The 16,120-nt window shown below is 43.8% G+C and overlaps 1 protein-coding gene and 1 long non-coding RNA gene across 2 annotated transcripts in view; both read left to right on the top strand.

Moving 5' to 3' along the window:
• The window catches only part of prkn (parkin RBR E3 ubiquitin protein ligase), an 80,292-nt gene extending 66,551 nt beyond the window's left edge, over positions 1-13,741 (top strand). The window contains exons 8-12 of the mRNA XM_041866274.1: positions 6,708-6,769; positions 8,038-8,187; positions 12,775-12,861; positions 13,139-13,256; positions 13,523-13,741. Of these exons, the coding sequence (XP_041722208.1) occupies positions 6,708-6,769; positions 8,038-8,187; positions 12,775-12,861; positions 13,139-13,256; positions 13,523-13,632 (527 nt within the window). The 3' untranslated portion in view covers positions 13,633-13,741. The remainder of the gene's footprint in view (positions 1-6,707; positions 6,770-8,037; positions 8,188-12,774; positions 12,862-13,138; positions 13,257-13,522) is intronic.
• Positions 13,742-14,679: 938 nt separating this feature from the next.
• On the top strand, positions 14,680-16,089 carry LOC121553770. The gene is made up of 3 exons (XR_005997574.1): positions 14,680-15,013; positions 15,478-15,857; positions 15,978-16,089. It is a non-coding gene; the product is annotated as an uncharacterized LOC121553770 (long non-coding RNA).
• The last annotated feature ends 31 nt before the right edge of the window (positions 16,090-16,120 follow it).

Genomic DNA, 16,120 nt, shown 5'->3' with positions numbered 1-16,120 from the left:
ATAAAAATAAATGGCGAAATCCTAGAGAGAACCTGGTTGTCTGCTTTCCATCAGACACTGGGAGATTAATTCACCTTTCAGCAGGATTGGGAATTTAGCCAGGACACCTAGGTTAACACCCCTACTCTTATGATATGTGCCATGGGATCTTTTAGTGACCACAGAGAGTCAGGACATCCGTTTAATGTCCCCTCCAAAAGACGGCACCCTAGACAGGGCAATGTCCCCAATCACTGCCCTGGGGCATTAGGGAGAAAAAAAATTTGACCAGAGGAAAGAGTGCCTTCTACTGGCACCACTTCCAGCAGCATCTGGTCTCCCATCCAGGACCAACCCTGCTTAGCTTCAGAGGCAAGCCAGTAGTGGGATGCAGGCTGGTATGATGCTGGTTATCCAGAAAGACCCACAGCTGTAATCGCTGGCAAAGGTGCTTTTACAACAGGGTTCCTCAACTGGTGGCCTGAATTTGGCCCGCGGGTGGTTTTATTTGGCCTCCCAAGTTTTCTGATGTTGGATATAATAGACTGTAAAAACACCAGGAAATCAGCTCCAAGTGATTTTAATTTAAGAAATCTATTCCCAAGTAATCCCACGCATAATAGAGAGACACGTGGTTGTATACAAATGTAAGCAATGTTTGAAATGGTTATGTTTTAGTCAAACATTATATTTGTTCGGGCTTCTTGCGGCCAATTTGCAGTCAACAAATTATTTGTAGTTATGTTCCGGCCCCCAACCACTAGTTTGATTTGTATTGGCTCTGTACTTCAGCACTTTGGATTTGAAAATATACAATGCCTATGTGGTTAAAGTGCAGTTTGACAGCTTTAATTTGAGAGTATTTACATCCATATCAGGTAAACCGTTTAGAAATTACAGCACTTTTTGAAATTACATGTACATTTGATTTCTATATTTCATTTTGAATAAATTTGCAAACATTTCTAAAAACGTTTTCACTTTGCCATTATGGAGTGTTGTGTGTAGATGGATGAGAAAAAAATATCAATTTAATCCAGGCTCTAACACAACAAAATGTGGAATAAGTCAAGAGCTATGAATACTTTCTGTAGGCACTGTATAATATGTTACAACACACAGATAATCCCCAGTGAATCACTTAGATGAGAGAACAATCATTCCCTTCAGGGTGAATAATAATCGCCCGCTGGCCAAATCTCACAAAACATACATAACAGTAGAAGCGGATAGATTAGCCTACTGTAGCACAGTAACACCAGAACTGCTACATTAGCCTAGCAAAGTCAGACATACTGGAGCTGCTACATTAGCCTAGCAAAGGCAGACATACTGGAGCTGCTACATTAGCCTAGCAAAGTCAGACATACTGGAGCTGCTACATTAGCCTAGCAAAGGCAGACATACTGGAGCTGCTACATTAGCCTAGCAAAGGCAGACATACTGGAGCTGCTACATTAGCCTAGCAAAGTCAGACATACTGGAGCTGCTACATTAGCCTAGCACAGTCAGTCACAATGGAACTGTCTGTAGCTCAGCTGGTAGAGCACGGCGCCTGTAACGCCAAGGTAGTGGGTTCGATCCCCGGGACCACCCATACACAAAAAATTTATCCACGCATGATTGTAAGTCGCTTTGGATAAAAGCGTCTGCTAAATGCATATTATTATTATTTATTATAACTGCACATTAGCACAGTTGGTGTGATCGTCATCATGCTGCATGTTGGGATGTAGCTGATATGTAGGCCTACTGTAACAGACCAGGAACAAGCAGTAACTTTATTCAGAACTACCTCAGAGCCAATTGATAATATTGCTCTCATCAAAGTGTAATTATTTTATATTACAAATTACATACAGTGAGCTCCAAAAGTATTGGGACAATGACAAAAGTTTTGTTGTTTTGGCTCTGTACTCCAGCACTTTGGATTTGAAATGATACAATGACTATGAGGTTAAAGTGCAGACTGTCAGCTTTAATTCGAGGGTGTTTTCATCTGTATTGGGTGAACCGTTTAGAAATTACAGCACTTTTTGTACATTGTCCCCCCATTTTAGGGGACCAAAAGTTTTGGGACAAATTCAGGTTAGCATTTTTGGGGTAGGAAGATACACTAAACTCGACTGAGGTAGAGTATCTCATGATAAGCTGTAGACCACACTATCTACCAAGAGAGTTTTCATCTATATTCTTTGTAGCTGTCTATTTACCACCACAAATCGATGCTGGCACTAAGACCGCACTCAATAAGCTGTATACGGCCATAAGCAAACAGGGAAACGCTCATCCAGAGGCGGCGCTCCTAGGGCCAGGGACTTTAATGCAGGGAAACTTAAATCCGTTTTACCTCATTTCTACCAGCATGTTAAATGTGCAACCAGAGGGGAAAGAAATCTAGACCACCTTTACTCCACACACAGAGATGCGTACAAAGCTCTCCCTTGCCCTCCATTTGGCAAAACTAAAGCAGGAAGCACCAGTGACTTGGTCAATAAAAAAGTGGCCAGATACTAAGCTACAGGACTGTTTTGCTAGCACAGACTGGAATATGTTCCGGGATTCTTCCGATGGCATTGAGGAGTACACCACATCAGTCACTGGCTTCATCAATAAGTGCATCAATGACGTCGTCCCCACAGTGAATGTACGTACACACCCCAACCAGAAGCCATGGATTACAGGCAACATCTGCACTGAGCTAAAGGGTAGAGCTGCCGCTTTCAAGGAGCGGGACTCTAAACCGGAAGCTTATAAGAAATCCCGCTATGCCGTCCGACGAACCATCAAACAGGCAAAGCATCAATAAGGACTAAGATCGAATGGTACTACACTGGCTCCGACGCTCGTCGGATGTGGCAGGGGTTGCTTGTGGCAGGGCCGCCCCCAGGTGGTAAGGGTAGGTAACAACACATCCGCCACGCTGATCCTCAACACGGGGGCCCCTCAGGGGAGCGTGCTCAGTCCCCTCCTATACTCCCTGTTCACTCATGACTGCATGGCCAGGCACGACTCCAACACCATCATTAAGTTTGCCGATGACACAACAGTGGTAGGCCTGATCACCGACAACGATGAGACAGCCTATAGGGAGGAGGTCAGAGACATGGCCGTGTGGTGCCAGGACAACAACCTCTCCCTCAATGTGATCAAGACAAAGGAGATGATTGTGGACTACAGGAAAAAGAAGAGGACCGAGCACGCCCCCATTCTCATCGACGGGGCTGTAGTGGAGCAGATTGAGAGCTACAAGTTCCTTGGTGTCCACATCACCAACAAACTAACATGGTCCAAGCAGACCAAGACAGTCGTGAAGAGGGCACGACAAAACCTATTCCCCCTAAGGAGACTGAAAAGATTTGGCATGGGTCCTCAGATCCTCAAAAGGTTCTACAGCTGCACCATCGAGAGCATCCTGGGGCCAAGCTTCCTGCCATCCAGGACCTCTATACCAGGCGGTGTCAGAGGAAGGCCCAAAAAATTGTCAAAGACTCCAGCCACCCTAGTCATAGACTGTTCTCTCTGCTACCGCACGGCAAGTGGTACCGGAGCGCCAAGTCTAGGTCCAAGAGGTTTCTAAACAGCTTTTACCCTCAAGCCATAAGACTCCTGAACATCTAATCAAATGGCTACCCAGACTATTTGCAATGCCTGGCATCCGCCAAACCCAGATTTGTCCGTCAGACTGCCAGATGGTGAAGCGTGATTCACCACTCCAGCTGACGCTTGGCAATGCGCATGGTGATCTTAGGCTTGTGTGCAGCTGCTCGGCCATGGAAACCCATTTCATGAAGCTCCCGACGAACAGTTATTGTGCTGACGTTGCTTCCAGAGGCAGTTTGGAACTCGGTAGTGAGTGTTGCAACCAAGGACAGACTATTTTTACGCACTTCAGCACTCGGTGGTCCCGTTCTGTGTGCTTGTGTGGCCTACCACTTCGCGGCTGAGCCATTGTTGCTCCTAGACATTTCCACTTCACAATAACAGCACTTACAGTTGACCAGGGCAGAAATCTTAACAACTGACTTGTTGGAAAGGTGGCATCCTATGACGGTGCCACGTTGAAAGTCACTAAGCTCTTCAGTAAGGCCATTCTACTGCCAATGTTTATCTATGGCGATTGCATGGCTGTGTGCTCGATTTTATACACCTGTCAGCAACGGGTGTGGCGGAAATAGCCGAATCCACTAATTTGAAGGGGTTTCCACATACTTTTGTGTATATATAGTGTATTTATGCGTTTAACTTTCTCACTCATCATTATTCACGATTCATTCATGATTATCTATAATCATGGTAGCATCCACATTAATGTAGAAGTGTTTAGAAACATATTATATTCTTATTTACAATAAAAGTGACTCCAAAATGACACAATTACATTATTTACCATCCATTTCTATTGGGCACAGAATAATCTGAAACACAACTAAAACAAACAGCAAATGCATCCAACAAGTTTGTAGAGTCACAAGCTTGATGTAATCATTGAGTGCTAGGAATATGGGACCAAATACTAAACTTTTGACCACTTTAATACAGATTTAAGTGAATTTGTCTCAATACTTTTGGTGCCCTAAAATGTGGGGACTATTTACAAAAGTGTTGTAATTTCAAAATGGTTCACCCAATATGGATGAAAACTGACAGACTGCACTTTAACCTCATAGTCATTGTATCATTTCAAGTGCTGGAGTACAGAGACAAAACAAAACAAAAATTGTCACTGTCCCAATACTTTTGGAGCTCACTGTAATTTATGCTTTACTGATACAGATGATACATCATCATCATGTACAGATGATAACCGACCATTCCAGCCCCTCCACATCCTCAGACTCCCGTCTTTCCCCTTCAGCCATGCAAGTTTAATACGGTTTTCTTAAGGCAATTTTACACACTGTTATGAAGGGATCAATAAACTATCGAGCACGGTGGCTAAACAGTCATTAAGGAAGCGCTGAGTGAATTGATTTGACACTGAGAGAAGTTGATCTCCTTTTTAACTGGTTGTCCTTTCAATGAGCAGCAGAGTGATGGGAAATGGCACAACATAAATCCGGTGGTGCGTTCAGTTTGGTTCAATGTTTGCTACGTTTGTGTGACTGTTTGTACTAAACTACACATTTCCCCAAAACGGTGCGCAGCATTCTTATTTTGAAATACGTCTGCTCCCGTTTGGTGGGTGTGGCGTGGTGTGGCCTGATCAATTTGTGTTTGGCCATTTTTAAATTGCAAAACTCATGCAGCACACCATACACGATTGTCCTCTGGGCCACCATAATCATGCCGTACTTGAAATGGTTGTACAGTATAATTTCCTTTGAATTAAATGTTTAACACCGTTCTGTCGTACTGAACGCACCCCAGGTGTAGAATCCCTAATTTGACCTGTGACCTCATGATCTTTAGTTACTCGTATGTCTTCTGTTCTGAGAGAAGTTGCTTAGATAATCCCTCCCTATTTGTCTATCCCCCCCCCCCTCTCTCTTCCTCTTTCCATTTCTCTCTCTCTCTCATGGCTGTTCCTCTGTTCCCTTAGTTATCTGTGTCTGTCTGACTTTGTCTGTCAATCTCTGTCTCTCTGCCTCTCTCTGTCACTCCTTTTCTCTCTGCAAGGGCTGCTCCTCTGTCACCACATCACCATGGCAACGTCGTCACTCTGTACCTGTCGCCGTCTGTCTGTATCTTTAATTACATTTAGACAAAAGTCAGTGTCTTGTGTTTTTTCTGTCTTCTTCTTTTTCACATTTCTCCCCATCGGAACGTTCCTCCCAGCTCGGGCTGCGTGATTAGCGTTCGTCGGAGGGATTTGCATAAGAACAGTGAGACAGCGGCGCTGTGGCATAGGAGACCCCAGGAGAGATTAGCGACATTAGCATGCTGGAGCCTACAGGGCTCAAGCTACAGCTAACTGTGTCTATGCAAGAGATTGTCTGACTTGCTCTACTACTCACAGACAGGCTCTATACAGAGAAACAGGGACAGTTGGAGGTTGGACACAGGTTTCCTATGGACCTAGTACTTAGTCTGTCCTTAGGGTCCCCAGCCCTGGGCTAGGTTAAGTTAAAGTCTTTTTAGTGCAGTGTCTTGGTTAGTGTGGATCTGAACTGGAATCTGAGTTTACAAGAGCTGCTTGTTTGCCATGGGGTTTGTCTTGATTTCTTGTCCGCCTATGGGGTTGTTGGCTTGGTGATTTTGTATACCTTTGACAGGAAATTGATAAAAATGAATTCATCTCTATGCTTGTCACTAGTTACCACAGCCCAAAAGTCAAAACTATGGCTAAACCCCGCCTATTTCGACAATTTATCTTCTTAAAATCTGCTTTTAAACCTAACCTTAGCCACACTGCTAACCTTATGTCTAATCCTAACCTTAAATGATGACCAAAAAGATTATTAAAAGAGAGAGGACCCCACACACCTGCTGTGTCACGCACACAAACAAACACACACATGCATTCAGCGTTGGGCCATTTGCTGCGTGTGATTATTCTATGTTATTTTAAAGGTGGTTGACCTGTGCTGGATGAGGAGTCTCTAACAGAAAACCTTTTTCCAATCAGTGTGTGGGTGTTTGCTTATTGTGCACAAATGACAGTGTTCATTTCGCTCATTGACGATGATCAATCTCTCTCCTCCCTTTCACCTCCCCCCTCTCTTTTTCTTTCCCTCTCCTTACCAATTTTATCCACCTCTATTTTCTCCCTCTCTTTCTATCTCTAGCTGGCTGTCCAGACTCTCTCATAACGGAGTTGCATCACTTCCGGGCCCTAGGTGATGAACAGGTGAGTCCTGAACAGTGTACCCAAACAAACAACCCCAGCCAAACTCCTGTCTATCCTATCTAGAGGGAAACTAGCATCCCCACCTCCACCCAGCCTCAACCTCAGCCCTTCTGTCTCACTCAGGTCACATGGGAAATATGCCCCTGGTCTCTCTGTCACATTGTCACATGTAACAGTCCTTTCATTGTCTCATCTGGTGCTATAATACAGAATATGCCACTATCCTGGTGTTGCAAGCTCCATGCTCTACCAACTGAGCTACCAGCCCCTTTCAAATAGCCTAACATCTGTCCCTAAGGAGCAACATCTCTCTCTCTCCATCCATCGTGCAACACCTCAGCAGGGATAGCAGGAGTCGGTTTTAAGAGGGCGTGTCTAATTCTCTACTCTACCACTCAATACTCTTCATTCACCCCCTATGCCAGGGGTATTCAAATCTTACCCTACGAAGTAGTGGAAAGCAGTGGAACTGGCTTTGAATTTGAGGGCCCTATACTCTCCTTATCTTCAAACACTTCTATACTCCCACTGGAAAATAGTGTCCTTTTGAAGTAGCTTACCAATAAGGAAAAAGATCAACAATAAAGACCATACAGCATTGTTCACTCCTGAGACTCTTCAGGCAAACACACTTTCTTCAACACTATTTCAACTCTTCAACCTTATTTCAATTTACTCCGACATAGCATTAGCACATTTGCAATAATAAACACAATGAAGTGATGAAACAATGTGCCTATTGCATGAGTGAGTCATTGGCGGGGCTTTGAATTCTGAATATGAATGCTTAGCCAACTCTAAGCTTGCCCTGTGGCTCCATTGCTCAGTGAAACGCTCCATTCTGAAAGCATAAGTGGTGTGAACCGGATGGTTAAAAGCCCCTTCTGAGCTGGGCCTTTATGCAGATGTTTGATTGAGGCATGCATCAATTAGCCTTTGTCACAGAGACACAATTAGCATGACTATGTGTCTGGTCATAATGCTGTGTGTGTGCGTGTGTGTGTGTGTGTGTGTGTGTGTAGTGTGTGTAGTGTGTGTGTGTGTGTGTGTGTGTGTGTGTAGTGTAGTGTATGTGCATGAGTGCACCTCTCTTTTGCTCTGCCTTTTTCTTTCTCTCTCGCTCTCTCTATTTCTCTCAATTAATTTCAATACAATTATGCTTAAAGACATGAAATACCATATTGTCGAAGAGGAATTTCATATACTTCAAATCCATCAAAATAATAATAATTAAATAACTAATGAATCTCTCTCTCTGTGTATATCAGTATGAGAGGTACCAGCAGTATGCAGCAGAGGAGTGCCTACTCCAGATGGGAGGAGTGTTATGTCCAGCCCCTGGATGTGGAGCAGGCCTGCTGCCTGAGGAGGACAGGAGGATGATCCAGTGTCTGCTCAGCAACGGTTTGGGATGCGGGGTGAGACGTGCACACATGCATACACACACGCAAGCACACAACACATGAAAATATGTAATTATGACACAATTTACATGATGTTCTCTAATTAGCCACTCGATTAAAGATTAGGATATAGTTCACCATACATTAGTGCTGACTGATTGCATGTTTGCAAACATCAACATCTTCATTACAGGGAAGCAGAATGGGGGTTGCTACAAGGCTCATCTCTCACCTACAGTATCTCACTCTCTATTTCCATCTTGATCTCTCGATCTATCTGTCTCCACTAACCGCAGCCTGGCTTAGGAAACAAGGTTATTGTGTTGGAGCCATAGACAGTCTCCTTTCCTTTAAAGACTGCTGTTTTTAAGAGAGAGAGAGAGGTTTGTGTGTGTGTGTGTGTAGCCTGTAGCCATAAGATCCCAGGTGACATTGAGAGGGTGGTGGTGTGTGTGTGTGTGTATGTGCGCACATTCGTTCCAGTCCATCCAGAGGTCTGTGGGAAGCAGATAACGCCTTTATAAGTGTCAGGTTGCTGCTATAAGACAGGGGTCCTATCACTTTAACACTCCCCCAAATGCATTTCTCTTTTTTTTGGGGGGAGTGATGATGTGCTCAAGGCCTTAGGATACTGGTGAGCTGGCTTCTCTTTAAGACTCCACATACAGAAATCAATATTGCCTGCCTCCCTGTCTTTTTCATGTCCTCCAAGCTAGTGTTTGTGAGCTGGCTTTACGAGCCCCTTGCTGCAGCTCCGGCAGGACGTACAGCTCCGATGGGCCCTGGCGGACCCGGCTGCAGCCGCAGGGTACAATAGACACTGGTCAGTAGAGGAGACCTGTAAACATGTAATAGGACTGGTTATTTCTGTGCACCATGCAAGTCTCGTCCACCAGCCGGCTCTCAGTTGCAATTAGCCTGGGGACGAGGTTAAACAGGCCCTAGCACTGAATCTGAACGCAGACATGGGAGGAGGGCTGTAGGGTTGGATAGGGAGAACTGCAGGGTGTGTGTGGGTGTTCGTATAGTGTGTGTCTGTTTGTGTTAAAGAGATGGTGAAATATTCCTCCGCCTTTGGGACTCCAATGTGTGTGTCTGTGTGATTTATGTACAGCAAGAGAGTGTCTTTGTCTTGTGTCTTGAGTGAGGTGATTGTTTGAGTCAGAGACTCTTTTTTCTTACAGTGCCTTCGTAAAGTATTCACACCCCTTGACTTTTTCCTCATTTTGTTGTTAGAAAGTGGTATTAAAATGGATATAATTGTAATTTTTTTGTCAACGATCTACACAAAATACTATAATGGAAGAAAAAATCTAACATTTGTATAAAATTTATGAAAACTTCCATTGATCTCACTGTGCAATCATTACACAAGGACTGCGAGAATGTGTATGCGGAGGAGCGATGTATACATATATCAGTGCAAAGTTAGAATTTCAGATTTCATTATGACAGACCACATCAAAATGTCAGGAATGCATTTGACTGGGTATGGAATGTTTTCAAAATGCGTCGCTGTTAATATATCTTGATTAGGTAAGTATTAAATCGCTTGAGTCAAAAAATGTTAGAATCACCTTTTGGCAGTGATTACAGCTGTGAGTCTTTCTGGGTAAGTCTCTTAAGAGTTTTCTACACCGGGATTGTGCAATTTTATCCCTTTATTATTTTTTTAATTATTCAAGCTCTGTGAAATTGGTTGTTGCTCATCGCTAGACAACCATTTTCAGGTCTTGCCATAGATTTTCAAGCAGATTTAAGTCAAAACTGTAACTCGGCCACTCAGGAACATTCGCTGTCTTCTTGGTAAGCAACTCCAGTGTAGATTTGGCCTTGTGTTTTAAGTTATTGTCCTGCTAAAAGGTTAATTCATCTCCCAGTGTCTGGTGGAAAGCAGACTGAACCAGGGTTTCCTCTAGGATCATTGCCTGTGCTTAGCTCCATTCCCTTTATTTTTTATCCTGAAAAAGTGCCCAGTCCTTAATGATTACAAGCATACCCATAACTAGATGCAGCCACCGCTATGCTTTAAAATAGGGAGTGTGGTAGTCAGTAATATGTTGTATTGGATTTGCCCAAAACATAACACTTTGTATTCAGGACATAAAGTTAATTGCTTTGCCAAATTTTTTTGCAGTATTACTTTAGTGCCTTGTTGAAAACAAGATGCATGTTTTTGGAATATTTTTATTCTGTACAGGCTTCCTTCGGTTCACTCTGTCAATTAGGTTAGTATTGTGGAGTAACTAACATGTTGTTGAGCCATCCTCAGTTTTCTCCTATCACAGTCATTCAACTCTGTAACTGTTCTAAAGTCACCATTGGCCTCATGGTGAAATCCCTGAGCGGTTTCCTTCCTTTCCGGCAACTGAGTTAGGAAGGACGCCTGTATCTTTGTAGTGACTGGGTGTATTGATACACCATCCAAAGTGTAATGAATAACTTCACCATGCTCAAATGGATATTCAATGTATTTTTTTTATTTTTTACCCATCAACCAATAGGCGCCCTTCTTTGCGAGGCATTGGAAAACCTCCCTGGTCTTTGTGGTTGAATCTGTGTTTGAAATTCACTGCTAGACTGAGGGACCTTAAAGATAATTGTATTATTGCACACTGAGTGAGTCCATGCAAATTATTATGTGACTTGTTCAGCAACATTTTACTCCTGAATTTTTTAGGCTTGCCATAACAAAGGGGTTGAATACTTATTGACTCAAGACATTTCAGCTTTTCATTTTTCATTAATTTGTAAACATTTCAAAAAACATTATTCCACTTTGACATTATGCGGTATTGTGTGACCAGTGACAAAACAATCTCAATTATTTTAAATTCAGGCTGTAACACAACAAAGTGTGGAAAAAGTCAAGGGGTGTGAATACTTTCTGAAGGCACTTTAAATGAGAGAGAAAGATGAAGAGAGAGATGGAGCGAAAGGGAGGCTGTCAGGGAGGGCAGAAGGGGACGACTTTGGCACTTCGTCAGTAAGCTCTCTCACAGAGCTCTTCTAAGAGCTTCACTAGAATGCTCTCATTTAGAAGAGTTCACACTGCTGCTGTTACACTTAGTTCAAACCTTCATGTGCCACATGATTCTGTACTGAGACAGACACTGCAGTGTGCTGAACCTACATTGCAATATTATATCCACCCACTACTGAGCAACAGCACAGGGCTGCACATCTCTTAATGTTTCATTTAGTTGACTTACAAAGAGCTATGTCAGTTTTTGTGAGTGTGTGTGTGTGTGTGTGTTTGTATCAGTGTATGTGTGTATGTTTACCCTCTGAGGGTGCTGTCTGGGGTGCTGTGATCCGTTGTGTTGCTCAGTGGAGGGAGGCGAGGGGAAATGGGTTTGTCAACCACCGGAACCCCGCTGCAACCCCTCATGTGTCTTCCACACTCCACTGGGCAGCTCTGTCTCTGTACCAGCCACGCAACCCACCCACTGGCCAACCCTCAACCCTCCCGCTGGCCAACCCTCAACCCATCCGCAAACCTTACCCCCACCCGGCCCAACTCGGCTAGACAAATTACTTTTTCCTGACCAAGAGACCTGATCAGGAAGAACAGAGACCCCAGGTCATAGGCAATTGTAGATAGGCTCTTGCTGTCATACAGTTAAAATGTGAGTTTGTTATAACATGTAGTGATATGAAGCTTCTGCTGAAGTGGGACTTATGACAAGTTACTGTGAATGTTGCAGTAAACAATTCAAAATTACTTCACAGACAATCAGGTCACCGTGCTACAGTGTAGTGTAGTGTCGAGTCCTGAGAGTCCTCAAATTCTTGTTTGGGCAGATCGCCTCGTGTCTCAGACAAGCTTTGGCGCATACACCACGGTCGTTTGATGAAGCGACTGTTCAGAGTTCTCTGCCGAAGATGGTGATGGAGGCTCATCTGAGGGAAGAGTGGGAAAGAACACGGGAGGGGGAGGAAGAAAGCGCCTGTCAGAAGCGCTCCTCTTCTCCCCTCGTCTCATCACAGGCGGTGCCATGCAGGAGTTTGGAAACAAAGAGGCGTCTGTCTCCCAGACCCTGAGAGGAGAGCTGTTATCTGTCACACTTTAAAACAGCATATGATAGAAGAAAGAAAGCCCCCTCTCCTTCAAAACTCCAGCCCCTTTGATGAAGTGCAAAATCACTGTTGCGCTTCAAAAGATACAGTCGAGCTAAAAACACAAAGCATTGTCTAGATTCCTAGTTAATCCCTGTTGAGGATGGATTCAGTGAATATCGGCTCCCTACTTCCACATGTAGGCTAGGTTGCTGCTAGTGGGGGAGCGTATGGAGATGGCGCCACCCAGTGTCTATCTTAGGAACTTGTATACAACCTGTGGGAGAAGATGCAGCCAGTCATTAAATGCATTGAAACCAGGGGTGCGTCTTAATAGTAAAACATTACTTCCTCTCCACGTCTCCTTTCCTTCATCTGCAGTGATGTGATGGAACTATACCGATGAAAGCAAATTCATGGCTGGCATCCATTGGAAAGGAAAGGGAGCCACAATAGACTATTAAAGATGCATCCCAGTTCAGGTTTTCAGTGTGACTAAATGGATAATATTATTAAGGCAACACGTTGTGTGTCTCCTTGCAGTTTGTGTTCTGCCGTGACTGTAAGGAAGGGTTCCATGAGGGGGAATGTCGTGTGAGGTCATCGCCTGTCTCAGGAGGAGCCCTGCAGGTAACTGAGCCAATCAGTTGTTTGCTGCTCACTGCTGCGCTGTCTCCGCTGCCCCCTACTGTCCATATGACCAGGATTAGTATCTGAAGAGTGAACACTGTAACACACTTGTAATGGCTTGTAACAGTTCATAATTCAGAGTTGTGAATAATGATGAATTTAGAGATATTTTATGCTTTATGTATGACTTGAGTTTTAAAACATGCCACAAGATGGCATTCCTAAATCAACCACCATTTACACTGTATCCACTCAAGAAATAAACCCCCCCCCCCAGGGTTATGTAGTGGACGAGGAGGCAGCTCTTCAGGCTCGGTGGGAGCAGGCCTCGCAGGAGACTATAGACGAGACCACCCGCCCATGTCCACATTGCAAGGTCCCAGTGGAGAAGAGTGGTAAGGCACTGTTTCTCCATCCCGCCAACTCACTCCATCCATTCTCGGATCCTTATTCCAATATATACATATATGTTCTATTATGTTCTATATCTATGTTGTTTTCCATTTGCCCTTTATTTATTCCATCTCCTTAACACCACCTTCTGCAGTGGGAACAATGCTGTATAATAGATTTCAAATGCCATCCTTTCATACATTGTCCTTAGTCTTCTCTTCTCCTTCTTGCCTGTCTGTAATGTTGTGTTTCTATACTGTGTTCCCAGGTGGCTGTATGCACATGGTGTGTCCCCGTGCCAATTGTAAATTTGAGTGGTGCTGGATCTGTCATGTGGAGTGGAACAGGGAGTGTATGGGCAACCACTGGTTTGGCTGACTCTGAGACCTCAGAAAGGCCTGCCGCCACTCAGGAATACGTACCAAGGATTGTAATGCAAAATCAATCATGGTGTTTAAAAGACTCAATAAAGCTGTGCCCTGACCTATCTCAAACTCTCAAGCAGTGACCTCATTTGCCTTCAGTCACATTGTATAAAGACACAATGGTTGTCCAGCTTTAACTGGACAATATAGTGAATTACACGTCATTATTTCCTTTTTGTCAAAGGGTGTCTCTATGTCCGTTGTAAATCACAACCTTGTTATAAAGAATAGAATTTTGTCTGTGTTTATATAATATATCCCATTTAGCAGACACTTTTATCCAAAGCGACTTACAGTCATGTGTGCATACATTTTACATACGAGTGGTCCTGGGAATCGAACCCTCTATCCTGGCGTTGCAAGCGCCATGCTTTATCAACTGAGCTACAGCTGACCACTCCTTTAGTCTTGATGTTACTTAAAGGTCTGTTAGTCTTTTTTGCACCTGCTTTGTTGCTCTAGAGTGGACTTTAGCTTTCGAACACTCCACCCTTCTTATGACATTATTGTGGCATCAGTCAATCACATTGTTATGGCAACCACGTCCTGTCAATCAATGACAGCTCTGAGCTGTCCCTGCATGTGGCCAAGTCACGGTGTTGTCATTTTGGAGGCCTTAGCTAAGATAAAAATTTATATGAAGACCATTGGAATCCTATATCTTGTCAAGAGTGGGGCCACATGTCAGTGTGCTGACTTGGTGATTTATATGTACCTTAACAAGCCACAATACATCTGTACCAAGCACACATAAGCCGATAAGAAGCCATAAACATGCCCACAGTTTCTCCAACATGTCTTAACAGCTCAGACAAACTCCAATGCTGTTAAACATTAAAAGATAGGACCATTGCTTTGTCAGTGTCATCATTGTTAACTTTATGACATAAAGGGTGTTGCGTAACAAGCAGATGGGTCAGAATGTACCATATTGTTCAGGTACAGTACTCCAGGTAGCTCATTAGTAAACAAACAGCTGGAAGGAAAAACAGTGAAGGGGCCTGCAGAAGACTTTCCTTTTACCTGATATCTGCCTAACAACAATCCACTCCTCATCTCTTTAGATCACACGGCTTTAGCAGGTTCAGAATCTACCGGAATATACCAACTCCCAGTGTTTTGAGTGAGAGCCTTTGTTTGGAAATAGCCGCTCATTGTAGCGTTACCGTACCTACACTGGTAGGCTGGTCGCAGTCATATTGGAGCTGTGTAGTTAATTGTTTACAGAGAAGCCTTCAGGCCTGGAACACAGCAGGATGAGGAGACTGAACCGGGTTAGTGCCTCTGGTCATGACAACCCTGCCATGGAGATGACTGATGGAGTTGTCAACCAGGTGAGGAGAAAATGGCACTTTGAAATTTAACCAATCCGCCTCTCAATGTTGTTATCTGTTGATATTTTTCCATTTCTTTCTAGAGTAATCTGAAACCCTCTTCTCAATACATTTTCAATCATTACTCAGTTCCAAACTGTATATGATTATAGAGTAGTGTGTTACTATATTTCTTATTATTGGGTGGTATATTTCAGGATTGGACATTTTGAGTACAAGCTATAATTATTTTTTTGTTTGTTTTTAGTCATTTAGCAGACGCTCTTATCCAGAGCGATTTACAGGAGCAATTAGGGTTAAGTGCCTTGCTTAAGGGCACATCGACAGATTTTTCACCTAGTCGGCTCGGGGATTAGAACCAGCGACCTTTCAGTTACTGGCACAACGCTCTTACCCACTAAGCTACCTGCCGCCGTATGATGCAGTTCTATATACTGTAGTGTGATGTATGTGTGTCACTGCAGTATGAATGGCAGCCAGTTGTTGGAACTCCGATCTCTAAGACATCAGTATCCAGTGCTGCGAAGGCAGCTGCCCAGTGGGCATCTTACACCTGCAGCCGCTGGAAACGAGCCTGCCGTCAGTGTATGAAGAGAAAACCCACAGGTAACATTTCAGATAAAACGCCAAACTCAGATACACTCAGATAAGAGTTCAAATACTCTGCACTCTTTCAGGCTGTATGATCACCTTCTTGTTTAAAGGGGAATTCTTTGAGAGCATGTACAAAGGCCTGGCCTTGGATGAGGATGTCATAGATGGAGGAGACAAAAGCTTCCACCTCAATAAAAGACTGATGGACCATTTCAGAGATCTGGCTTCCAGCAATCAGGACACTGATGAGGTGAGGGGTGGATGGCATTCTGCCTTTAAGTTGTAAAATGGGGCTAAAGGTATAGATTAGATATGGTCTGATTGAAGGCTAGTGATGATTCATACGGTCAATAATCCTGTTTGGTCATAGGTGGACCTTCAGTACCTGAATGATGTAATCGCAGATGGAGCCGACCCCAACTCAACAGACCGATATGGACAAACTGTCTTACATGAGGTATCTTTCCATGTCATCAAATGGCTCAAAGACCTTCTGCTGTGGCAGATCATTCT

This window comes from Coregonus clupeaformis, chromosome 37 (assembly GCF_020615455.1).
Source record: "Coregonus clupeaformis isolate EN_2021a chromosome 37, ASM2061545v1, whole genome shotgun sequence".
NCBI classification, from domain to species: Eukaryota; Metazoa; Chordata; class Actinopteri; order Salmoniformes; family Salmonidae; genus Coregonus; species Coregonus clupeaformis.
Note: the sequence above shows the minus strand (reverse complement) of the source record. Positions and strands in the feature narration are given on the sequence as shown.